Source organism: Bombus pascuorum, chromosome 7 (assembly GCF_905332965.1).
Source record: "Bombus pascuorum chromosome 7, iyBomPasc1.1, whole genome shotgun sequence".
Lineage (NCBI taxonomy): Eukaryota > Metazoa > Arthropoda > Insecta > Hymenoptera > Apidae > Bombus > Bombus pascuorum.
Window position 1 is genome coordinate 8902270 of NC_083494.1, and position 25985 is coordinate 8928254.

At 45.8% G+C, this 25985-nt stretch overlaps 1 protein-coding gene across 17 annotated transcripts in view; it reads right to left on the reverse strand.

Annotated features, from left to right (window-relative positions):
• The window catches only part of LOC132909167 (regulating synaptic membrane exocytosis protein 2), a 69043-nt gene that overhangs the window by 39948 nt on the left and 3110 nt on the right, over positions 1-25985 (reverse strand). For 9 of the 17 annotated variants that reach the window (XM_060963799.1, XM_060963797.1, XM_060963793.1 and 6 more), the window contains exons 2-5: positions 21702-21906; positions 9751-10023; positions 8677-8898; positions 7883-8117 (exon numbers count right to left, since the gene is read on the reverse strand). In XM_060963799.1, coding sequence (XP_060819782.1) covers positions 7883-8117; positions 8677-8898; positions 9751-10023; positions 21702-21906 — 935 coding nt within the window. The other 8 variants (XM_060963808.1, XM_060963798.1, XM_060963802.1 and 5 more) reach the window with 7 other exon arrangements.

Sequence of the window (25985 nt, forward strand, 5' to 3'; positions counted from 1 at the left end):
AATCGTTCGCTCGTTTTCGCGCGTCGTTAGGCTGGTCGAAAAAGCCCAATGACGAATTGAACTGTCAAAGAAATAGCTTGATGTTCTACTTAAAAAGAAACGCATCGGTGGAATCGTACAGATCTTCCGAAAATTCTGACGCGATACGTTCGCGACCGGTCGGCAGATGACGTACACACACATGCACACGCATACGCAAAGATATACATATAATATATATATATATATTATACATAAAATATATTATATATGTATATAGGTAAATATATATATATGTATGCGTTCGATTCATATATATAGCGGAAAACGAACTGCCTTATTTGCATTTGAGAAAATTAGTAGGTACCGCGAGGAACTGACGATTCATTCTGTCCCCGGGCTTCTCCCTCGAGCTCCTGGAAGTCACCACCATGGACGGCGGTTTATCCCCTAAAAGGCGATCTCTCTTTAAATCACACATGTTGCGTCAGATGCGTAACGGTGCTTCGCTTATCGCTAAACTTAAAAAAAAAAAAAGAACAGAACACGAATAAGAGCGGTCGCGATTATCTCTTCAAATTCATGACGACGATTCTAGAAATCGTTTCTCTCAATTTGACTCTCCCCTTCCCTCCCCCCGCTCTCGGAGAATTCAAGTGTGTGTAGATGCATGTTCAAACGAGAGAGTGGATAACAATAGTAGTCTCCTCGAAGAGTATCAACTACGTTTTGGTGGTAACGCAGGGATGAATGGTAATAAATCTCTGAACAATAATTCTGGGTGTCTATACTCTAGATATATAGATCGGTTTCGATGCAAACAGAGAGGGAAAAGAAAAGAAACAAAGATTGGTCACTGCTATGAGAACTGCTCTATATGTTTAAACAATCGAACACTGTATAAACTAATGGTAATCGTAATACATTGCAGGCAGAGTCTGGTGTTCTCTCGCTACACGCAAGAAGTAAGTCGTCGTTTTCATTATGATACGGCCCGGCCTCGAGAATTCGATCTGGATCGTTTCTGAAAGGAGGATCCAGCCGGAAGGAAGGGGATCGACGAGGTCTCGTTCGTCGTGCAAGCTCGCTGCAAATAAGGTAAAGGATCACGCGTCATAAAATTGGCAAATTGGCCATACGATCGCCACGCGAGACGCGCCTGGCGTCGTCTCCTTATATAACCGAACGACGTATCTGTATCTGTATCGGTCCGCGTCCTCGATTTAAATGTGAAACGTACCGAACCTTGATTTTATGATGTAACGAGTTAGAAAATGTGAATCTTCGTCTCTTTTTCACGATTAGTTACCGAGTTGGCAAGTGTACTTGAACCAATTCGACGTCTCGTAGGAACGAAAACGCGCCCCATTTTGTAATACTACGACGGGGGTTGGGAACGTTCAGGGTTGAAAGAGTAGCGATAATCGGTATTCCGCGCAAAAGACGTCCTTTGCATAATCAGCCCCGGCGGCCGCTACAAAGTATTACGCGCGAAAGAAACGTTTCGTACCGTGAAACGAACGAACCAGGCAGAGTGTCAAAGGGTGTTTAAAGAGCGTTCGAGATAGGCAAGATAAACGCGCTATGACTATACATGAACGCGATACCTTCTGTCGTGCGATAGTATCAACGATAAATAGAAAACTCACGACGCAGGTGTAAATAGACACAGACAGTCGTTAGCCGAAGCTACGATGACGCGAAGTGTCTTAATTTAAAAGTTAGATGACGCCGAGTTCATCCCTTCGGATCTATCGGTCCCCAGGTATTCGCGTCCGTATCTGATTCGCGTTCCACCCACATTGAAAAATCGCTAAACTTAGAACGCAGCACCGTGTGTGCTTTATTCCGACGACGAACGAGACCGATGAGGGGGGAGGTAGTGGTGAATTCCTCGACACAGAAAACTCAAGATCGACTTATCGGAGACCTCGACGATAATTGCAGCTCCGCAGCCACGAACGTCCTTTCATTTGGCAGCTGTTCGCGACAAAACGTCGCCACATCGCCGTCGCGATATCCGCGTCATATCCTGACCCATAACTCTACTGTATATTAAATATATTAAACGTCGTTTCTCCCCTTCTGCGAGAGTTCTCTGTGTCGCCGGTGGATGCGTCGATAACGTCAGCATGGAACACGCGTAGGACGATGGGCGGATAGGGAGGGAAGGTTTTAATCTACGGGAGTTCTCTCCGGGAACGCAGGTTGCTCCTGAAAACGAATTAAAATCTGTTTAATAGAATTTTAGCCATGAACGGGGGAAAACGTGGATGGGTGTCGGGCCGGACGGAAACTGTCAAAGGAGAAAGGTAATCAAAGGCGGAGCAGGCTCGATGAGAGGCCAAAGCGTGGCCGTGACAATTTATCCTTCGCCTCTCCCTTCTCCTCGTCCGTCTGGGATCCGATGGACGTGCAGCAGCTCTCTGCGCCCCTCTGCAAATCCTTCGTTAAAGGGAAACTTGCGAGATGCGAGCGCGCGCGCGTAAACGGACTTACCTCTCGTAACTTCTACAAACTAATTTCACTAGTCACTAATTGTATTGTGTGCATCTACGAATGGGAGCAACAACGCCGTCCGACTGACGCCGGTCACTTTTCCTTTTCTCTCTCGGGTGCGTGCGCGCGCGCGTGACACCACCACACACGCGACACACGAAATCATGGCGAACGAGCCTACACGCTCGTCGCTAATTATCGAGTCAATCCCCTTAATCATCATCTATTTAAATTTAACTCGACGCGATTCGCCTTCGATTTTTCTTACTGTTACATCGCGACAGACTTGTCTTCTGGATCGTGTAATCGACGCATCGATGCTCTTTTTACTTCTAATTGCACGACAAATATCGTTTGATCATCGTTGTCTTTCTACGACTCTCCGTTTACCCATTTCTATCAAATTCCAACCCTAAAATTCATTTTCCTATCGAGAGAAAAATAATTCAGCGATTCAGGTCACTGCTTAAATCTTCACGGCGATCGTCAACGTTTGAACAAAAAGATAGCTAAATTCGAAACGCTATACAGAAGTGACAACGACTTTAATAGGCACGATCTCTGCATAACAGCTAGCCCAGCCATCCGCATCAGCGCGTACGCACCAAGCGTATAGCTGTATTACTGTCGACGCGTCTCACTTGTACATACAATTTCAGAATCTCTCGCGCCGTTCCGCCACGTTCAACTGCTTCAGACAGCCAACGTTTTCATGAATACTGAAAGCGGGTGGACAGCTCAGTAGTAACCAGTTTGATTATCCCGACGCTGTTCCCAACCATTTCGAACTCCGCCAATGTGTTTTGTAAGCCTTTAATCTGGCTTCGTTAAGACTGAGCCAGGGATAGTCCGAGAAATTATTGTAACCGGTGTTAAACGGTGATTTTGCGAAAGCTTTTAGGAATTACGAGCAGCTACGATCTTGTTTGTCTATACGGATACGCTTAGAAAAGGTTGGGCCTATTAATATCGTATAAATATTTATAAACGAGTTTTCAATTACGTGGCGGTGAATAGGCGGAAATCCCGGAAGGGGATTAGGAGTCACTAAGTTCCTTGGTTCTATCGGTAAACAAAGTAATTTCAATTCCGATAGTCATTTCCGGATGAGGATAATGCAGGGTCACGAACCCGCAGCCTGTAAAGGGAACTCGAATCCGAGTCCCGACCAGTCGACCGTCAAATTGCAATGTCTTCGGATTAAATTTCGATGAAACTGCCAGAGGGGGTCGTCTACGTCCCGACAGCGCAGTTCTTGAGTCCCTAAGGTCGATGCACAAAGAGTCGTTCGACGTGCTATCGGAAAAGCAGTACCGGTAACGTGAACCAGAGACTCGGCTATAGTTTGCTGCGAATGAACTCATTTAAAAATTGAAGGGAAGAAGGAAACTGAATAGTAAAGGGCGTGTTAAAAGTTGGAAAACGGTCTGTCGCTTTATAATTATTTAAAGCGTTTTCTGCGAATGATCGAATTGATAGCTTCAATTATGCCTATGCTGACATTCTTTTGTTTAATCATAAAGTGGCATTAAAATCAACGAAAATATACTTATCATGTCTGTTTGCTGCGATCTTCATTCGGCTGGTTCGCATTTACTCTCGATGTTTCGTATGCAAACATATTATATATAATGAAAATCGGATTCGCGATTCACGACCTTTGCTTGGCCTGAACATTTGCTTTCACGAAGAGTATCCTTTTAGTATTAATTCTAGCGCGTATTCCGCCAGAATTAATGTCCCTAATAAAACTCGTACAAGATTTAGAAGACGCTCTCCGCGTGATCTTCAAAACCCCGACCTCTTCATCATAATTTCATCGGATCTTCGTGACACAGAGTGTCGGGGAAGAAATGTCACGAGTCCACCGAGAAGAGACGCGTTTAATGCCAGAATTGCTGAATCTCGGACTACGTAACGCTGACGCTGACGATTTTTTTATGACGCCTCGGGACGAATTAAATATCAAAGTAACCTGGCTGCCAGAAGAGAATCCATTAAAAGGTTAACAAACTCCCAACAATCGTTGAAGAAACTCGGAAAAGAAACTGACGCAATTTCGTCGTGTGCAATGTACCTTACGTTTCTCGTTACATTCACTGTCCTATTTTCAACTTCATTATCAACAACGATTGAAGACGGTACCTTCGTAAGCTTATAACAATTTCGTGGACCGCTTTCTCAATTTTTGAAGAGACTACAGTTCTATATTCATCGAGAATCCGGTTCCGCCGCTGCTCAAATTCTCCACCCCAGCCTCGGGTAAAATCGATCCCGAGTAGCTGGCGACGAGAAGCGTAAACACGGTCACCGTGGAGGATCTATTGAAGCCAAGCATCCAACTATGTGCACGACGTACGAGCATTGACGCGAGCGTGGAGCGTGCACGCCCCTGTCGAAAATGCTCGTCCTAAAATGCGGCAACGATATCCCAAAGGGGTTCAGCGAGTGAATGGAACCCTCAAAGAGAAGCGTTGTTTTCGACTGCCCGGTACTTTCTGCTCCTCTTTGCTGCGAAGACTAGTTCCAGAAATAGCAAAGGGGCAGATGTTTGAATTCGCCCACGTGTTGTCCGCGTGACGTCACGCCGACCGTGTGGGCGTAGCGAGCGATGGGAGAGGGTGGCGGTGAGCTGAGTAGGGGATGGAGATGAGGGGGAAAATGCGGAAAAAAGGAACGAGGGATGCGCGAATCGGAAGAGAGGGTGAAAAGAATGGTCGAAATATACTGGCTGCGGAAAAGATACTGTGGAGAAGGTGATGGAAAAGATGGAAAATTTCAAACGGGGTAATATCAAGTACTTCGTGTTCAGAGAACATAGAGTCGATGGACCAGAAAAAGTGATTCGAATTTTGAAGTTAAATTATTCTCACCGAATGACGTTGAAAATAAGATCTCATCGTTGATAAAATTTCTAAGTTGAAGGAAACATTACTTAACGACGATTCTCTATATTTATTCGGATAGAATACCATATATCGTTAGTTGATGAGAAAGCAAGGAAAAATTGTCATTGTACCAAAATCAATGTAACTGTCGTAAAAAAAAAAACATTAGAGAAATAGTAGCATGGACTAGAGAAACAGAGACAGAACGGAAAGAACGATCTCTAAGAAAGTATAAAAATAAAAGAACGAAGTAAAGTGTAAAAGGCTGTAAAAGTGGAGTGTATATAAGGTGGTACGAAAAAGGTGGAAAGATATAACGGAAAGAGAGGGGAAAACTAGGCGGGGTGTAAGATAGCCAAGAATCAATGCAACGACGAGACCGTGAGGGCAGAACCCGAGAATTCCCGCAGGATACCGATCAGGAGTCCACACGTATCCTTGGTCAACTCGATACTCGGGTAGAGGATTGGAAAAATTGGAAGAAAATTCACCAGCAAGGATTTCTTCGCCTGATACTCTCACGAATGGAAAAAACGAGCTTAACCCTCACATTTCCATGGAAGCTCTTCCCACGAGGAATACAGAAGTTAGAGTTTCGTAGCGATCGAAAACTACTTTAAACCCAACGATATATCAAGACTGTCCTTTGAATTTCCAAAAGAATCGGAAAATTCATTTCCATCGTCTCGTCACACTGTGAAGAATAAATATCAAGCAGCGTAACGTTGAAGAACAGCGTGAAGAGAAAGAAAAAAAGAAGAGAAAAAAGAAAGGGGCAAGCGGACAGGTAGCTAGTGTGTGTTAGTAGCCCACGCGAGGCTTTTTTCTCCATCCAATGATGCGCACCTCGATGAATCGGTTCACAGTTCACCGATCCCCGTCACTAATCAACTGTGAGCCACGTATACGCGTATTCTCTTTCCCTCTGGCTGGCGCTTGTCCGCTCTTCGAAACCAGCTCGAATGCGTCGCATAAAAGCGAGCGCCGGTGTCGAGTGTTCTCTCGTGAACACGGAGGAACGCGTGCACTAGAACAGGCCGAACCGGGGGATCTGCACAGCATCGGTAACCTAAATTTACTCATTAGCCAAGGAGGAGCCCGGTTACGCTTTTCCCCGCGCACCTACCGCCTTCACGATAATGCGGTATCGCTTTTCATCTGCCACTCCATTCGAGCCGATCTGCCTGCCACCGAGTAGACCTACTTTCCCATTTCAAATATTTCATTTGCCTCGATATTCTTTTCCCAGTGCTTCCCACTATCCAATGGACCAACGAAGAACCTCCGCTCTACGCATCATTTTCACCATTAATTCTGTTTTCTCTTTTATATTTAAAGGATAGAATTACCTTAAGGATTGTGGAAAATTCAGCTCTTCGATTTGAGAATCAGCTCTACGCATCATTCCCTTTATCCATCATTTTCTTCCCCTTCCTGTTTCTTTTTTTTTTTTTTTTTTTTTAATCTTTAAGAGATAGAATCGTCTCAAGGATTTCGTAGATCCTGAAAATCGATTGATATCTGTGGTATACGCGATGGAAGAGATTGATTGCGACCTCGTACTGGTCCGGAACGAGCTGTTTCTTTCTTAGCTGGCTAGCTGTGGAGCGTTAATCGCTTTGTAAACACGCGTACGTACGTAGAGAGCTTTTTAGACTGCATGAGCATCGGATCGGTCGATTACACTTTCCTTCGACGGCTCGCCTGTAAATATCGCGATACAGGTGCACACATTCTCCGTAAACCAATTATCCACTGACACGGAAAACCTGTGCTCTCCTCGTGCACCGAGTTTCAAGGGCATAGCTGACCCTACCGATCAGCTCTCGCCCTCTCTAATGTCACTCTCCGTCGCAACCGATTCTCCACACCAGCCTCTGACGGTAATTCGGTGGTGGATTTGACGTTTAACCGCGTCGCTGTTGAATTATACGACTGGCACCGCGGGGACGTGACATCCCGAAAGAGTAACGGCCAATATCGTTGTCAATGAACTTTGCACGTGTCCGAGCGAACTGGCTGATCGAACGTACTTCCACCAGTCAGATTTAGCCGCCACGCCATCAACGATATATACTTCCCGAACCATTAAAGCTTCGTCTGTTTCCGTTTTGAGCTATTACTCGACTATTATTTATAGAAGAAAAACACGATCATTGAGTTTATTGGAAATTGGTTAGGAAAATGTCACCTCCTTCGCGCGCCGTCGTGCTCAATCTTTGTTCAAAGCGTTTCCCTGAGTCGCGACGCGACTGATATTACGAATCGTTGATTTTCAAGAGACTCCACCGGAAGAAAATTAATTAAACTCGAACTCTGAAATCGTTTATAAATTTACTCGGCTAAAGATCATAGTTGTATTAAGAGGAAAATAACGGCGGAAGAAAATTGTTGTCGCGATAATTGCATACCGGCCACGAGATAAAAGCACGGATCTCGTTCTCGAAGTCGATTAAAGAAAAAACTCGACGTAAAGAAGAAACAGCAACAGAAGCAAGAATCGAGCATAGACTCACCCTTCTCGGACTCGTCAGGCTCGTCGCTAGCACACTCGGGTGTGCTTCGCTCTTCCTCGCTGCTGCTGAAGCTTCTCTGAGGCTGAAGACCAACCTGACCACCCATCGGTTGCGGTGGGTGCGCGCTTTGCGTTTGATGCACCGAGTGTTGTTGAGTAGGATGCACAGCGCTTCGTGGTGGGCCCGCTTCTACCGTTGGTTGGCCGTATGTCATCGCGAGATCCGTGTTCTGATCCTAAAAAGGTAACGAACGGATCCTCTCAGAGGCAAGAAAAATCGGAAACCATCGAACACCAAGTTGTCACAAGACGACGTCAATTTTCATATTATAACACGATATAATATTCAAGTGAGACAGCGCAGAAGCAGGAGATGGCAATGAGATGAAATGAGATGAAGAAAGGAAGGTGAAAGTGAAAGAGAAAATAATGCTCCGTCCTGAACGGGATAGATACGCGTTTCTCAATCAGCTGGTAACAGTAGCGAAGCACGAGGAAGTAGTATAGACGAGGATAAAGCAGACATCGAAATTTTTCGGTTCCCCTTCGATAACTTCGTTCCACTGGATCTGTTCGTGTGGCTGGGCTCGTCGAGAACATCCCCTCGAGCACCGCCCACGTTAGAATATCGCTAGCGGTCTGCTCCTACGCGCTCGCAGCTTGTACAGGGTTGTGCATAACTTGTTGAATGTTTAATTTCTCCAAGTTGCTCTCTCTTTCCCTCTTTCGAGCGTCTAACGTCATCGTCACGTTCGATCCAGGTTGAACCAATCGCGAGAACGCGGTCCCACTCACCGGGTAGATCGGTCGTTGTCTCTGGTAGTTCTGTTGTTTCATAAGACCGTCGATCTCGCCTCTGTACAGATTCGGGTCATCCTCCGCGTACGCGTCCGGATGCCTCGGTGGTTGTTGCATCTGATGCGGCGAAGCTACGTGGGGCGTCGGCAGGCTTCTCGAGTGAGGCGAAACGGACATATCCACTCCGCTATCGCTCGTTGGCAGTCGACGCCCTGGGCCCTGTAATCCCCAGCAGAAAACCGCCATTTTTTCGTGCCGCAGTCGGCCCGGTTTCGATTCGTCACGTGTGGGTTGCAGTGGTGGATGCAAACAGTGCGATTTGTTGCGTTCTTGTTTGATCATATCAGCATGTGGTGAACAATATGCAGTTTCGCTGTGTCTTTGGACAATCTATCGTATATATGTATCGTATGTTAGCAACTACTCGTTTTTACAGATTGTCGAAGACGATTAGTCTGGTGCTATTCAGTTTTAGAAGAATTTGCGATGATTTAGACTGCGTATGGCTAGTGAAAGATGTACGATAAAATGTATGGATATCCAACGACAGCTAGTCGTTCGAAACATAATTACGTTGTCTTAAAAAAGAGGAACATTACTCGTAAATGAACTAACCACAGAGTAGAGAAGGCAATGGTGATGTGTTCTGGTAAGAAGAGTTACGAATTTTTGTGAATTATCTATAAAATTTCCGACAAATGTATATCGAATTTTATTTGTCGATTTTTATCAACGTTAAGATGAATTGAATGGGAAGATGAAACATGTCGAACGTCGTATGTCGAATTTCATTTTACAACGTTCAAATAAATTGTTCAAAGACGCAACAGCAATGATTAGTGACAATGAGCACAGTGATACACGGTGAGATATACCAATTGCATTGCCTTGCTTCGACCGAATTCGCTTAGCCAAGTGTTTTGCAATTGTTGTTGTAAGTTGTTTAGTAGCTTTTTAATTTGTTGTTGTTGTTGTACATCCAGAGCAACAGTGCGTGCACGAGCGCTATTTAATGGCCACGGGGAAGCTGATCCCCGCGGTCGAACACTAAATGAATGAAGTAAATCGTACTTGCTCTTGCTGAGAGTACTGTCTTCTGAGCAAACTTCCGCTCCTTAGTAACAATGGTAAATTCTCCTTTTCGGCCGCGCTGTGCGCTCTCTCGAGTTTCGGTCTTTTATCCTGAGTTTGGTCCACGAGTCCCGGAGGACCACCCACCTGCATGTCCTGCATCCGTCGCAGCATCGCGTTGTCCCCGGCTGCTAGGCCCGCCTTCGTTATCCATTGTCCGGTCTTCGACAGCAATTCTTGCTTCTTGCGACAGAGAATGCACACCCATATTACCTGCAATCAAATCGCATTACACAATCTCTGCATCGAGATCAAGCGAGTTAATATTTCGACTTCTAGAAGTTTGCACGGGCAAGCGTCAGGTAATTTATAAAATCGTTATCTTCTTATGAAAGTTTTCGAATCGTAGATGTTGGAATTGCCGAGATTTAGCTGGAGATAATTTTCGTACTATCGTTCTTCTCCTCCTCTTCGCTGTTAAAGTATCATCGAGACGCTAAATGTTTAAAAGCATCGGAGTTTTAAAAGTTTCACAGTCTTCTAAAATCCTAACGTTCCTTTTTCGATCTCATCGAGCGTTCGATCGCGGGGTGTAACTAAAATAATCCACGGCGGCGCGAAAGGGAGATAGCTCTAGCAAGAGCGAGGAGAGGGAAAGAGTCCTGAAACTGATCGATCCAGGTCACCGCTTGTAGCGAGGATATTAATAGGAAATTATCTATAGGAAGTCGACCAGTTACGATGCTAATTGAAACGTGTAAGCGGGTGGTGCGAGCTTTCAATTTGCAACCCTTGAAAAACGCGCGCTCGTCCATCGCTCGAACAACGAAATAGATTCGCGGTGACACCCTTTCGCGCTCGCGGAGTATTTGTCGAGCGAGGCTGTCAAAGGATAGCGAGAATGGCGTTAAAAATGCACGATACCCAGAGGGGGCAAGTGGAGAGGGCCCAGTGGCAGCGAGAAGCTCGACTACAGGCGATATATTCGCTGGCAGTTTTCGCGGCAAACTGGAAAACTCGACGATCTTCGCGCAGCCGGAGGAGAAATTATTGTAAAATCCCCTTTAACGAAGTCTCCGACTTCATCGCCTCGGGCGAAATTCTTATGCAAATCCGACGAAGCTTCGAGTAACGTTAAATTAAATCAAGCGGATCCGACGCCGATGGAGGACAGCGTATAGCGACTTACTGCAAATATCCAGGTTTCTAGAGAATCTCTAGATTCTAGAGGAACCTGGGCTCGGCACGATTATCGAAACGTCTTGGTCCAACGTTGAAAAACGTTCCACGATTCAACAACGACGAAAACACGTTGCAGGAAACAAGATACACCGTTCTTCGTACTCTTCTTCTTTACGAAGTAATTGGAGCGGCGAATCTTTAGAAACGCGCAACGCGAAAGTACGCGCGAAGGAATCGGCGAAAGGAAAAGGGAAATCGAGCGGCTCTTCGTAGACGAAAAGCGCATTCTTCGCCCGGCGACCATTCACTGCCTTGTACAATGAACGAAAGGCTAATAATTAGCGGGCTAGCGCGACGTTGGCGGCGGTAGCGAAGCGTTTTGAAGGATGAATAGGCGGGCAGAATACTCCATCAAGATAAAGCGTGATGGATGGACCATTTAGAAGCAAACCGTAAAACAATGCCCATGCCGGTTCCCATCGATAACACTTTCCATGCCCATTCACGCGTATTATTGTACCAACTATAATGGCGTGAACAACGTGCCGCAAGGACACGGGGCTGCTCCCTTGAATTACGACCGCTTCGACGCCGTAAAGTCCGCGGGATTAAAATACGCACTCGAGTTTTTGATCGATAGAATAATTTAACATCTACGAACCTCGAATGACGTTCGGTACAATTGACAGACTCAAAAACGTAATGTAAGTCGGTGTAAGTCAAAGTTCTTAGAATTTGCATTTAATCGCATATCTTCACTTGGCTCTCGCGATTAATTCAATTATAATTTTATTCTTCTCAGTAATACTAGTTTCGTGATTTGAAAAATATAACGAACTTTTTGCAACAATAAATACGGAATACTGTTTTGTGGAAAATAACTGTGAGCTGACTCTATATATACATACAGTATTTTTGCTCATTCTTCGACCAAGCATCTGCACATCGTTAATTATTATCATTCCACTCGCTCGATAAATAGAACTTGATGAAAATGAGTTCGATTAAGATAAAGAGAAGGGATAGCAGGAATTATGCTGGATGTAACTCTCGTACAATCTTCTCGTTCAATCCGTAATCAGCCTTGAAAGTTTGTACGTATCATCATTAGCATTATTGCATGTATGTATCATCGAGTATTATTATACTTAGTCGAAATAGAATTTGAGGAAAATGAGTTCGATTAATAATTCCTCTCGGTATTCCTTTTTCGGTAGGAAAAGAGGAATTAGGCAGAGAACGGTCCAGAGACGCCAGTTCAAACGTGAATATCGCGATATACGGTCGGCCACGCACAGCGTTTGCACAATTATTGTTGTCCATTATCGTTGTTCGATAAATCCAATGCAGATTCGCGAGCGCATATTCCGCTAATCCGCGAGCCGAGGACGCTGCTGCAAATGAAAACGTGTTTGCCCCTGTTAGGCGACGCGACTCAGCTACGATTGCGCCTCGTACGGAAACGGTCTGGCTGTTTTTCTCGTGAAGAGGCAATCAAGCCATTGAGAGTTTTGGCACGAAAAGCTTGAACAATGTTTTTTAAAAAAGAAATCCTTCGATCGTATTTCTTCTTCGTATTCTTTCTCAATTTCTACGAGCGTTAAACATTTAATAGTACGGAGTTAACGATAAAACATCCCTAAATTAATTTCTAAAAATATCGACACGTCGATAAAAAGCAACTTCTTGAAACGACGTAGTAACTGTCACCCGATTGCATCACTGAAACTCCAATCACCGTTTGATCTATTTCTATTCCACGATTTATATCAACGTTCTCTGTTATTATCGTGTTGAATCAATTGCGTAACGAGATAGTGAGCGCATATTCGGCTCCCGTATTGTATAAATAGATAGGCCGAGAACAGAAAGGGTGGAGATTTTCGCGAAGTCGAATCGTGAGTTTTGCACGGGATAACATAATTGCATCGCAGTCGGCGTCGCATTACGTAAAAACGGGTAATGACGGCCTTAACAGGCCGAGAGCCTGTTACGTAAATAATACTTTAATGTGTCCTTTATCCGACTGCAGGGGTTGACGTTCGAAAATTCTTTCCCGGCGCGCATACGAAAGAGGATAGAATAAATTCTGCGATCTTGCGGAAAAACGGATGCGTCTCTGAAAAAAAAAAAAAAAGAAGAAAAGAAAGAAAAAAGGTTGAAGCGTCGTTCAGGCTTGACGAAGTAGAAAAAACGAAGAAGTCTTTACGAATGGATGACACGATGAAGTGGAGGATTCGGTGCACGGAACACAATTTACCCGATCTCTTTAGCAACGGACGATATTTCGTCCCTCCGTCAGACCAGGCGTCCCAGTTTTTAAAAGCGAGCCGGTAAACGTGAATTTATTTTTACCTTCTTGCTGGCGCTGCTTAATAAGTGAACAGTTTCCGATGAAAGAAGCGTTCCCTTTGTCGAAAACGCTTTCCAGAGCTGCCGAGCGGTGAACGTAATTATTTCATCGTTGCAACGTGATTTTCGGTGCACAGAGTAACATAGGGTGTAGTATAAAGTGGGTTAAAAATATCCGTCACTTACACACCGAGCGGGACGGATCCGCGCGATTCGAGAAGCTGCATCGTTCGATCGCGAGATTACAGACGACGAGAATCAGGGACGTCGTCGCATCGAGTCGCGACGACGTCCTTTAACATAAGAGAACGTAACTGAGAAACGAACCCCTGGAGTACGGGTTTCCAGGAAAATTTACAATTCCACATGGTTTTCGAGCGTGTCCGCGTACGAGTCGTCGGTCGACCCGTTCGTTCAGATAGAGGCGTGCGTGCATCCGCGAAAGGGTGGCAGCTATTTTTTTGTTCTCGAGATGCTTGCAACGCCGACCGAACCTCGCTGCAGACTGGCGGCCCGGCCGTAGAACAGAGAGTGCACCGAACAAGAAAGGAAAGAGAAAGGGTGCACGAGCGAAAAAAAAGCAAGCAAGAGAGAAAGATGGTGTCGAGGGACTGTGCAGGAACGGAGAGGAGAGCGAGAAACGAAGAAACAAAGATAGGTGGCGGCAGGGGAAAGGGGTAGGTGAAGAGCACTTCGTCGAGTTGCCTAGGTAGCAATATGTCAAGAGCTCAACCCCTTTCCACCACTCTTTCGCTCATCCCTGTGCTAGCGGCGTCCTTTTCGCCCAACCACCGAACATTCCGTACGTACGTACGTACGTACGTGTGCGCTATTTTCCGCAGCCTAAAAAGAGAAAAACGTTGTTGTTGGTAGTGGTAAAGAGAAAGAGAAGGACCAAGAGAAAGAAAGAGAGAGAGAGAAAGAGAGAGAATCGACGTAGGGGAATGAGATGGCCCTCGAGGCGTCTCACCCCTCTGCCCGTCGTTACACCCGCCTAGGTTGGGTGGTGTTCGGTGGTGGTGGACCAAAGGAACGAGAACACGACGTTGCGTGTTTGGCCGTAACGTAAATGATCATTAGTTTGCCGGCTCGAGGCGAGTTGTCGGTGATTTGCATTAATTAATTAGAGGCCAATTAATTCAGATTACTTTATCACGGTCCCTGTGTACGCAGGCAGTATGTCAACCGCGCTCAGGCGACGCCGGCCGAGACAAGACAATGACGACGACGACGATACAGAGAGACATCGACGTGGACGTTGACGTCCCGTTGCCTCGAGTACAGCAGCCGACGATCGATACGCTCGTTCAAGCCAGTCCGATAACTCGCCACGCCGACAATAACGCTCGATGCCCGCGTCCGTAACGCTCGCGACGAATTATCCTTTCAATTCGTCGATTGGACGTTCGAGTCGGTCACGGGACTTACGCTTCCATTCCTGTCTCCGAACGATTGTCTAGATTTGTATGGACATTCGTCTGTCGATCGTTACCAAAAACCTTCCTTCGTCCAGATGTTTAACGGAATAACGGACGACCAGGAGGGATGAAAGAACGTTTGAGATTGCACTTGTACTGGTGGAGGAAGGGAAGAGGTCGTTTCATGGTGTCGATGGAAACCCTCGGTAAGTTTCCCCGAGGCAAACGACGATCGCGGCGCCAAGTAGCTGTCGAGCTCTTTCATTTCTAACGAGATGTACGCGAATCGTCGAGCGTAAGAGGACTTTTGCAACGGCAAAGAATCTTCGCGTCTAAAGCAGCGACCATTGAATGCCGGAAGTGCGAGAATATTTCGCAGAGGAAGAAGACGAAGAATAGGTTGAAGTAGGAGCAAGATAGTGGACAAGAGTTTCAGTTTTCAGATAATAAAGTCTGCTGGCCGAGTGGCATCAGTGCTCAGACAACCCTTCAACCCAAACTAGCGACGATACCGTTCCATAGACGCGTCGTATCGCGGCGCATCCTTTTGATGTTCAGCCTGAAATCGCGCTTAGGTATAATACCGATGATCGATCGGCCAAACGAAAGATTTCTCTGTCTCGCGCCTTCCACATTATTTCTCCGGATTATGGTAATTCATTTTCGTCTCGAAACGGAATAATCGAGGGCAACGTAGTCTCACGGTTAAGGAAAGGTCGACGTAGTTACAAGATTTATGCAAACGCTGAATTGGCCCTGGCCAAACGGAAAAGAAACGATTCTTGGGACGACTAACGAGGCAATCGCCGATATGTCTGATTACGTACAAAAGAAGTTTGTGGGCGTTGCACACCTACGTAAACAGCTAATTAGTATGCAAAGACTCGACGATCGAGGTCCTCACCCTCCTCTCTTCATCTATTCAGAGTACACTTTATGTCTCTCTGAACAACTTCGGCCTTTCCGCCTCCTCGATTTTTCGGCAAACGGGGGCCACCATCGCGTGCATTAGCGTCACGAGCTCTGGAACTTTGCGGCCCCGAACTTTTCAGCTGTCCTACATACACACGCCACGAGACTCCAATTGCCTGATTCGACCACGAGGAAGAAGCTCGTGGAGGAACGACAGATGCCTCGACGGAGCCCGCAAATACGAGAAACTTGCGGAACTTTCAATTACCAGCGGCTTATTTTACGTGAAACGGTAGCCGTGCACTCGTAATGAGAATCACGCGAGCGCGCGTTTAATCATTTTCAGGGAAGGGTATCCAGTTTTTCCTGACCAAACTCCAAATACGACAATCACGAATTACGTGTAGTTCAAAGAAACTTCGACGACAGTCCCAAGTTTAATTTCAACCTGTAAGATGAAGAACGGCTTAACGCGATCTGATAATTAGAGAAATGGCATAGTTAGACCAAGTTAATTGTTAAATTTACAAGTGGATTCGAGTTATGAGAAAATTGAAATTGTGCAGACGATTTTCGAACAGCTGTAGAGAGGAAGTCGTGTAGGGGAGGATCGATTCTGTGGAACGGGGGCTGTGGAATGCTGTATTGGAACGAAGGATACTTCCTCGGACAGCGTTCGATTAGAATTACCGTCAGTCCCTACCGCTCTGACATAAATACCAGAGATACACGCGTGCACTCGGCCGAACACGAGCGCACAATAGATCGACAGAGAACCTTGGAACCAGTCACCACGTCCCACAGACCGTTGCAGCTATTCACCTCCGCGTGCCTGCCAGCTTTCTGGACCTTCAGTAATCTCGGAACGACCCGGTCATTAATCGAAAATCGCCATAATTCGATGAGCCCCGCGAACTATGCAACCTGGGTTGCATCGGTGACGCGAACAATGTCGAAAGGTTTAGGGACATTGTCTGGTTGTGCGAATGGAAACGATAATAGTTGAAATTCTAGGTATTTATATTCCACAGAACATAATTATTTTGAAATTTTTCTAATCCTTAAATCGTAAGTCTCGATAGTATCGTTTTGACTGATCCTAGCAGTTCTCGAAACTGACCTCGAAAGAGTCTTCAGATATAATTGCACGATGATTTACTAAATAAACATTAACGAGGTTCAAATAAAATGAATATTAATAAAACCACAAGCGACAGTTGTAGGATACAAACTTCTGCAGAAACAGTTTCCATAGTCTTACAGTTTCGTGTCGAATAAAGTGGCTAGCTGATTTGTAGTTTGTGAAACTCGCTTGTTTTATTACCAAACTTGTTACTGAAAATCTATTTAACATCTCCCAAAATTTCCCTAATAGCATTAATGGCTCTGATACGTACGTGCCAAGCATTCGTATCTGAATCTGGGAAGAGAAATACTCAGGATTTCGCTGCTTCGATAGCTGACCAAATAATATCTCGACCCACAACCAGTTACCGAAGCACTACTGTACTCTACGCAGTTTTCCCTCTGATCTATTATATCATATATCGTGGACTTTGTATCGTTTCAATTAACGGGAGTCTTCCCGATGAACGTTCAATCCGCGTTAATTTCATTAAGAGAAATGCAACTGCCTCGGTCGTGCGATACGTTTCAGCCCGTCTCCTTGGCCACCCTTCCGCCTACGCGTGTGCGGCCAGCTACAAAGCCACTCCTTCCCCTCGATGAACGGGAGACACCGCCACGCCAAATACACCGCGACCGCGTCGAAACGAAGAACAACGTAAATTTACCGGTCACCTTGTATTCCATTCCCTATCCGTTCTCTCCTCGAGCCCCTCCAACCCTGTCCGCGTCGGTCGGTGTGTCCCCATCATGGACTCTGTAACCCTCCCTACGAAACTTAGATCAATATGTTGCGTCACGTTTCGCCCCCCTGCACGCCGCCCGACATCCATCCACCCACACCTTCGTCCACCCCGCGCTTCATTCCTGACCCCAGCCCTCTACCCCTGGAACGTGACGTCACACAGGGACGCGCCCCATTCATAGGCTCTCTCACGCAGAGAGACGAAACCGCAACGACTACAGAGATCGGCGAGGAAAGAAAAGAAGAAAGAAAGAAAGAAAGAGAGACGACGGAGGGGGCGGAAGGTGTGTATATGCCAGTTAGGTTTGATCGCACGTAATGGTGTAGTAGCAGGAAGACGAAAAGGCTCGGGGAAAAAAAACACTGAAGAAGGGAAGAGAAGAAAAGGGATTCGTTCGGACCCTGAGAACCGACGAATCGAAGAACCCCGTTTGGTGAAAAAGCCCGGGCTCGTGTAATTGAACGAACCTCGCGTACCGTGGCTCTTTCTCTTTCTCTCTTCACAGCAACGAAGAAACGTACGAGCGTTCCGTTCTAGCGGATCGATGATGTCGTAACGCGCGCCGTGACGTTTATCATCGTGCTTGCGTGTGGCCCTGGTGCTCATGTGGGAGTACGTGTTCGCTGGACGAACCATCGGCACGCGCGTACACGCCACCTCCTCGGTCTATCATATATTTTCGGCTGTATTAAGCGAGGATTCGCTATAACGGGAATGGATGTTCGGAGAGGAACACGAGTCTCTCAGAGAACGATCAATGAATCTCTTCGAATGTGCAGCAAGGTGCACAACTAAGAAACTAACTGGCAGCTATGATGATACTTTTGCGAAAGTTTCAAAGGCAAAGGCGTTGAATCGAAGATTAAATATTTTCGAAAGTATCGTAAATTGTTGTTGCGTTCTTGCAGGAATACGTGGCCGGGGAGGGAACCGGGCGCGCAGGGCTCACTTTAACCGACTGCATAGCCAGCCTCCGTTTCTTAAGCCGCGTTAGTATACGATGAAAACCAATAAACTTACAGGAAGTTGTAAGCCGAAGTTCCGCGCGTCTGCCTCTATTATTGTACCTCGCCGGCTGAAATGCGCGCGCGTGTATTCTCTGTACGTGCGTAAAGCCCCGGTTGTCGCTCTTGTTTCTCCGCTGCCGGATGCGCCGCTTTCAAAAACGAAGTTAAATTACCCTTTATGCCGCGGGCCTCCTGAATACGAGCGAATAACTGCCGCAACCTCGAAGAATCGCTCGCTAAACTATCGTGTCGTTAATCGAGTTACGCGATCTATTCGAGGATTTTTCTTCGAATCGTTTTAAATCATCGACGTTACTCTACCGAACGGCTGGTGGTAAGGCTAACTCGAGCCGGTAAATGACAAATAAATAAAAATCGAATTTGCCAAATTACAAACTTATCATCGGCATTACTTTCTCAAATATAAAAAGATATAGAAAAATATAAATATGGAAAAAGTAACGTTCCAAGGAACTTTCAATCGCAAATAAAATCGCAACGATCGATTATAAAATCCAGCTTTCGACGATAAATGTTCAATGACAATAATGATAACACGATCTGTCCATAATCACTCGATTGTTAAATATCGCCTGGAAAAGGGGATGCATGACGAAGGGCGTGTCGTGTTCAAAGGCGAGGGACGAGAAATAAAAAGCCAGGTTGCGAGCAAGTCCGTAGGCACTATTTCATTCCCATTGATGAAAATCCTATCAAAATTGTGCGATCTGGCCGGGGAAATACCAGCGTTCATAGATAGGAAACGTATTCGCTAGCTGGCTATTTAACGATGGCATTACGCCCACATACGTTACACACGCGCACGTCCACAATAACGGTTAATTGGTGTAGCATGGAGAAGGGTGGGCGGTAAGGGGGACAACAGCGCCGCTATAGGTCAATTATTTCCACGTATTTCAAACGTGCGCGACGATACGCGACCAGTTATCGTCTTTTACGATAGGGCTGCTCTTAATTGTTTCCAGGAAGGTGACATTTCTAGCGCTGATCGCTTCTGCACTTTTAACACCAAAAGCAAACCATCGGTGGCGGTAATCGTGGCTGCCCCGACGACAACGACGACGACAAGGCTCGTGTTTCGAAATCTCTTCGCTTAGGAAATAAATGGACTGCCTTGAAGACGCGATAAATCACAGCGGCGCGGATCCAATTTTCCGCGAACGCCGGGAACTGGAACTGCGTGAAATCGCTGGAATCTTCGATAACGCGCGAACGAGACCTTCTTCCGCCATTAACCGCCTCTCACGCTACCATTCCATTTGACGTCGATCTAATTTTTCAACGGTTCTTATCTCTCCTCCTACGATTCGTCTCAATTTTTATTAAATAAAAATTGTACGCCTCCGTGCATTCGTCTAATTACATATACAACGACTCATGAAAACGTTCGAACGTTTATCATGGAAAATTTGTATATTATATAAAACACATTGAAATGCCAAAATGTGTACAGAAGAGACATTAGCATACACCTTAAGCGTATAATAAATGTTAATAATGGTCTCACCGAATAAGACTTTATATAGAGCGTTCAAAAATTTCCAGGCTGGAAATGAAAAGAGAAAAGTACCAGCAGAATTTATGGTTCAATTTTCCTAGTCGACCAGAGATTCTCGTCGCCATTCTATTTAGGATAGCGAGATTGTGCAACGCGCGAATATAGTGCAACGAAACGTACAGCGACAGGCCCGAGATAATACTTCGAAGGAGTCGGCAATCGTAGCCTCGTTTCCGTTCTCCCGAGTGCACAGATTCGCGCCCAAGATCCCATTGATCAGAGTTATCAGCGAGGGCAGAGCGAGTGACTGTGGCTTTCGGGCTAGTTTCCACCCTATCGATTCGTGGCGACAGATCCGTGATGCTTTTCATTTAATCCTCAAGTTCAATATTTTTCTCGAATTTAAACAAATCTTTCATTCGCTTCTAACGATCTATACAACAATATTTGATCTGTATTCTCCCATAAGGTTAAACGATTCATTTACTGCAATTAAGAGGATAGAAATTCAAATATTTCCGCATGGGGGCAAATTTATTTGAATCTTCGGGTGGCGTGAAAAGAACCGAGCCTTGGAACGTCACGAGAGGCAAGGCGTTTCCGGTGCTCGCGTACCGAATGCACCGTCACAGAGGATTTCCTTTGATCCCTTCATTTAGGTAATGAATCTTTTTTGGTCGCGAGCCTGACCGGTCTGGCGACAAATAAGACTCGTGATCCCTCAAAGCATGGATGTTCACTAAATTTAAGTGGCTTCCGTAATTAAAAGAAAAATAGCAGATTATCTAGCCACCCTCTACCGAAAGCGCGCATTCTCTCGCCAAAATCATTCCAAAACTCTCTACGAGTAACCAACGAAACTTTCAATTCAAAAATACTATTCTCAATGCTTCCAAAGATATTTGAAACTATGAAAGACAGCGAGGAGCGACGATTTCTTCGTGATTGCACAATGTTGAAACCAAACTCGCAACCAGTGAGAAGAAATATTTTCGAGAGCTTGAAGTACAGCTAGTGATAGAAGACAATCGTTGTTGGACACTGTATTTATATAAGTTTCAAAGGGCAGTGGATGAAATACAAAAAGTTAACGTCAATCAATATTGATACCAATCCCTCTACCAGTGAAATGAAATAAACTGGAAAGCATCGGATATTGTATATATGCAAGGTACGACAGTAGATCGAATAATAGAAAAGTTAAAGTAATTAATTGATCGATATTTACCGTTACCAAACTGCGCTAACCAGTGAAGTGAAATAAGTGAAATAAATTCAGAAGCCTAAAGCACAGCTAATGATATAAGATAATCGTGATGAAAAATTATATCGATACAAGATTCGAGAAATCAGTGGATGGAATACAGAGTATGAAGATAGTCGATCGGTCGATCGACTGTAAACTCGTTATCGGTAGAAAGAAATAGATTGGAAAGTCTAAAAAATAGCTAGCGATAGGAGACAATCGGTAAATCAGACATTGCATTCGGATAAGGTTCGACGACAGTAGATCGAACAGAGAAAAGTTAACGTAGCTAATAAGTCAGCCGGGACCCCACCCCGGCGTGTTCGAACGTAGAACGCGAGCGAGTAAGAAAAACAGAGGGAATTAGAGCGCGCGAGAGCTCGAGGAGAACTCGATTCCTTCGGACAATATATCTTGCCGCTTCTTTTCCGATCTCGCCCCTACCTTGTTCGACCGTAGAGTGACCTTTCCGCCGCAGCGTGCGCAGCACCGGATGCTGCAGTAGTTGCAGATGTGGCCGACGCCGTCGGCGAACTTGGTTTTCAGGCATATGTGACACGTGGCGTGCAACTCCACTCCCGCCTTCTTGTGTTTCTCCGAACAGGCCCGTATCCTTTCCTCGAGGATCGTCACCTCGTCCTGCTTCCGTCTGTAAAGTATAATATAAGAAACGTATTATTCCCCCGTGAGCAAAACGAATAAGGGGAGAAGGAATCTATTTTATAAACATTGAAAATGTCAGATGGAACTCAAGATAATTCCGGTAACGTTGGAACGCAAGATGTTTCCTCTCCTTTTTTGGTTACGACAAAATCGGTTACGACATATCTCGCTACTTTGGATCGATTTGAAAAAAAGATGCAAAAAGAAACGCAATTTCATCATGTCTTCCGAAGACTAACGCGATATCACGAAGGCAGATAGGACAGGAAGGGAGCACGTTTAGAAGCAGTCGACGTCGTATGGAAATTACAGGCTAAACCATCAAACGAACGCTGCATGCGAGGGGGATACGTTGAAAAAGAACAGCCCCTGGATAGAAGACGGCACATCAGCTTCGATAAATATGTAGACGCACGTGTACGTACGTGCTTAGCTGCGTTCTAACAAACCCTTCTTCTTCGTTTCTCGTCGTTGTAGCAAGTAGCTTCGAGAACAGATAGCGAAGTCCTCCTACCGCGGTATGTTCGCATCAACGAGCTTCGAGGAGGAAAACGGAGAAGAAAAGCGTGCTTCTTCGAGCGGGAATGCTTGAGAAGACTCGACTCGAGTCGCCATTAGATTTCCTGGTAATTGTGAATCCTCAATTTCGAGATTTTCGGTCAAACAAAACTAAGAAACAGACCTCCAGATCTTTTCCTCTTTCTTTTCCTATTTCTCTCGGTTTGCTATTAACATTCAGTCTATCGTCGGCCGTTCTTCGTCGAGCTGAGATTTTTCTGCAAATTGCATCGCACCGTCGTCGTCGTTCCACTTTTATCTGCACCCGCTATGATTTCGTTTAGGCAGAGCTACTTAATTCCAGCCGCGTAACTAATTCGCAGCGCGACGTTTTTAACCCCCGCTCGTTTAGCTTTCAGCGCGGTTTTCGAGATCCAAGAGACCGGAACAGCCATCAGACGTCCGAGAGAATTTAGCCTCGGTGAATTCAGCGAACGCGAGGCTTTTATCGAACGTTCTCTGCTGCTATCGAACAGAGTTTGCTTATAGAACTATCAGCATCGACTGGAAACTCGAAAGGAAGAGCAAGGAGGGTGGAAGGCGCGATAGAGTTCCGTGTAACGTTCAACGATGCGAAATCGCCAATCCCCATGCAAACGCACTCAAACGTCTTATTATCGAGCTTCAGAAACTCGATGTCGACTACGACTATAGTCCTGCTGTTTATACACCGTATGAACGACGCTAAAGTCCTGATTGTCGGTAGAAGCGAAGGAGATAACACGTAGAAGGGAAACTTGGTTTCTATCGCATCGTGAACGATGCGAAATATTTTGCAGACTATGGAATAATCGATGAAAAAAGAACTTTCTAGCGAGTTCTATAGATTTGAAGTTGTCGTATGTAAGACTCTGGTGAATGGTCGTTTGGTAAACGATCTTCGATGGAAGGGACTTTGTTAAGGTGCTCGATTTCAATCGAAGGAACGGCGGGATCATTCGCGAAAGTCTTGGAATGGAAGAAACGAACGGGCACTCTTCGATTTGTGGACAGAGAGATAGGATTGTGAGCGGTTGCAGTCGAGGGAATGGCCAGGCTTTGATACCGGAGGAGAGTCAATTTATCGCTGAGGTAATTGAACTGGAATGGTATGTGACCGATGTCATCGATTTATTCCAGCCTGTCGCTAACTTGCGACGTTTCCGTGTCTTTCGTCGAGACGATGAAATTCTGATACACCTCCAACTTTGTCCTCTCTTGGTGTGTACACAGGAATTTTCAATTTGTGTTCACCCGCTTTGAGCGCGTACACGATTCGACGATCATAAGAGAGTTTCTTTGGAAGGGTGGTTCGTAAACAACGTTAACCATCCTAATCACAAGGGATGAAGATGACAAGCCGGTCCAGGCAGGAAGGATTCGCAAGCCAAGTAGGTTAGCACGAATGCACGAGGGAGCAAGGAAGGCGGGAATACTTGGCACGAGGTTGGCCCATCTACAAGATCGGAAGCCCTCGGTGTCTCTAGGTCGCGTGTACGTGGACGAATGAAAGTTGGGAATCACGAGGGTTGTTGGCACTGGGACGGCGGATTCGAACTTGAATCCCAACGAAACAGACCCGAGAACAACGCATCGAATTCCTTTTGATCGCTATCATTCTAGCTAGCTATAGCTGCCTGGCACAAAGGAGGAAGAGACGCCTATATTAAATACAGCGGTAGTCGAGTCTAGTTTCGAGCGGAAATTTGCATGGAACAGTCGCGAGCGGCGGTAACCTAAATCTTGAGTTTGCCGATCGAGTCAAAGGTCGTGGCTGCATGTCACAAAGTACATATACAACGCGCTACACCCGTATATAGACAGACAGACAGAAAGAGAGAGAGAGAGAGAGACGTGTACGTGTGTCCGCCTACGTTACTCTAATTGCTTTACCAATAATCGCGCGCGACTCGCGAACACGCGACGACGATCGGTCGAGCTGAAACGCGGCTCGTCGCGTTACGGCCGCGTTTTCACCGAGACACGATCTATCCGTCACGCGAGAAAAAAAATATTCTTTCGTGACAAAAGGAGAGGAGAGGGGAAGGAAGGGAGAGAAGCAGATCAAAGCCAGAGCAGAGAAATGTAGGTTACTTAACGAATACCTCCCGTGATTTACGCGCGACTTTTCCGTCCCACAAAATCCGCGCTACGCGACTTTTCACACGACGTCCCGGCTACGTGCCTCGCTCGAACAAAGAGTCCCGACCCTCTCTCCCCCGATCTTCGCGCGACGCGTCGAAACTTCCGTCCATTCGAGCCTCCGTTTCATTTTTTTTTCTCTTTTTTTCTTTTCTTTTTTATTCGCGCCTCAAACTTTACCTCGTCTATTATACTCAAGCTTTACAATATCCATAGAGAGGGAAAGAAAATATCGGAGAATATTACTCGTTAAGGTGAAAGGTAGACGAGGAATTAGCGTTGGAAACAGTTCGACGTCAATTACATCAGAAAATTACATCGGTTCGCACGCATGAACCAGCCTAAAAAGCGAGGGACGGAAAAGGTTACGTCTATTTTTGCGCGAATCGCCTTGTGATGCGTCACGACGGGAGACCTCCCATCCATACCACGACTAAAATTATCATCGCGATATCAAAGGATTCTCGTTGCTATACGTGACTTGACAACGTAGCAAATACAGAACCTAACCCACACGCTGTAATTGCCGACTCTGAAACCACGTGTAAAACCGCGTCACCCTTCCACGAACGGGCTACCCTGTACATTTCAGGATCCAAGAATTTACCATGCCAATCCAGCCTCTTTCACACTCTATCCACGGCCTGCAACTGCATACCCTATGCATACCCTATGCAACTACAGCAGCTCGTTACCGAGCCACGTCAAGGCTTGCTGCCTTGCATTTTACATGCGTCCCTACACGTACTTATCGTCCACATTACATGATCTCGCATCGGTATGGCGAAGCACGCTTTCCTCATTACTCTCTCGCTCCTTCCCTTTCTCTCGATGCCCATCCCCTCTCCACTTCTCTTCCTCTGTCGATTCACCCCTCTTTCACCCTGTTCTTTGTCTCTTTCTCTCACACTCACTGGCTGCCTGTCTCCGTTCTCCGCTCGACTGCTTTCTCACGTTCCCGTTTTCCATCAGCGACAACCTATCAATAAAACGCCTTCCTCGAAGAACGCCGTCCATTTTCCTCGGCGTCGCCTCGCTGCGACTCTGGCACCGTAATTACATGCGAATGAGGCTGCTGGCGCATCCGTCACCCGCTGCCTCTTGCAACGGCTAGGTGCCAGCCTGCCGTTGAAAGGATCAGTTTTCGTTGATTCCTTTCGCTGTACGATGCAAAGTTTCAGACAATCGCTTCGTCGATCTTAAGGAACGTTCGTTCTACGTGTTTCCTATAATTACGCGAACACACTTTCCAGGAGAAAAGTTTGAGAAGATAGAAATTCACTACGTTTATTCAAAAGACAGTTTGGGTGATTTAATTTAGTTAAACGAAACAAAGTTTATGGGAATAGATTTTTATTTGGTAGATGCTAAATGTAGAATTGACGG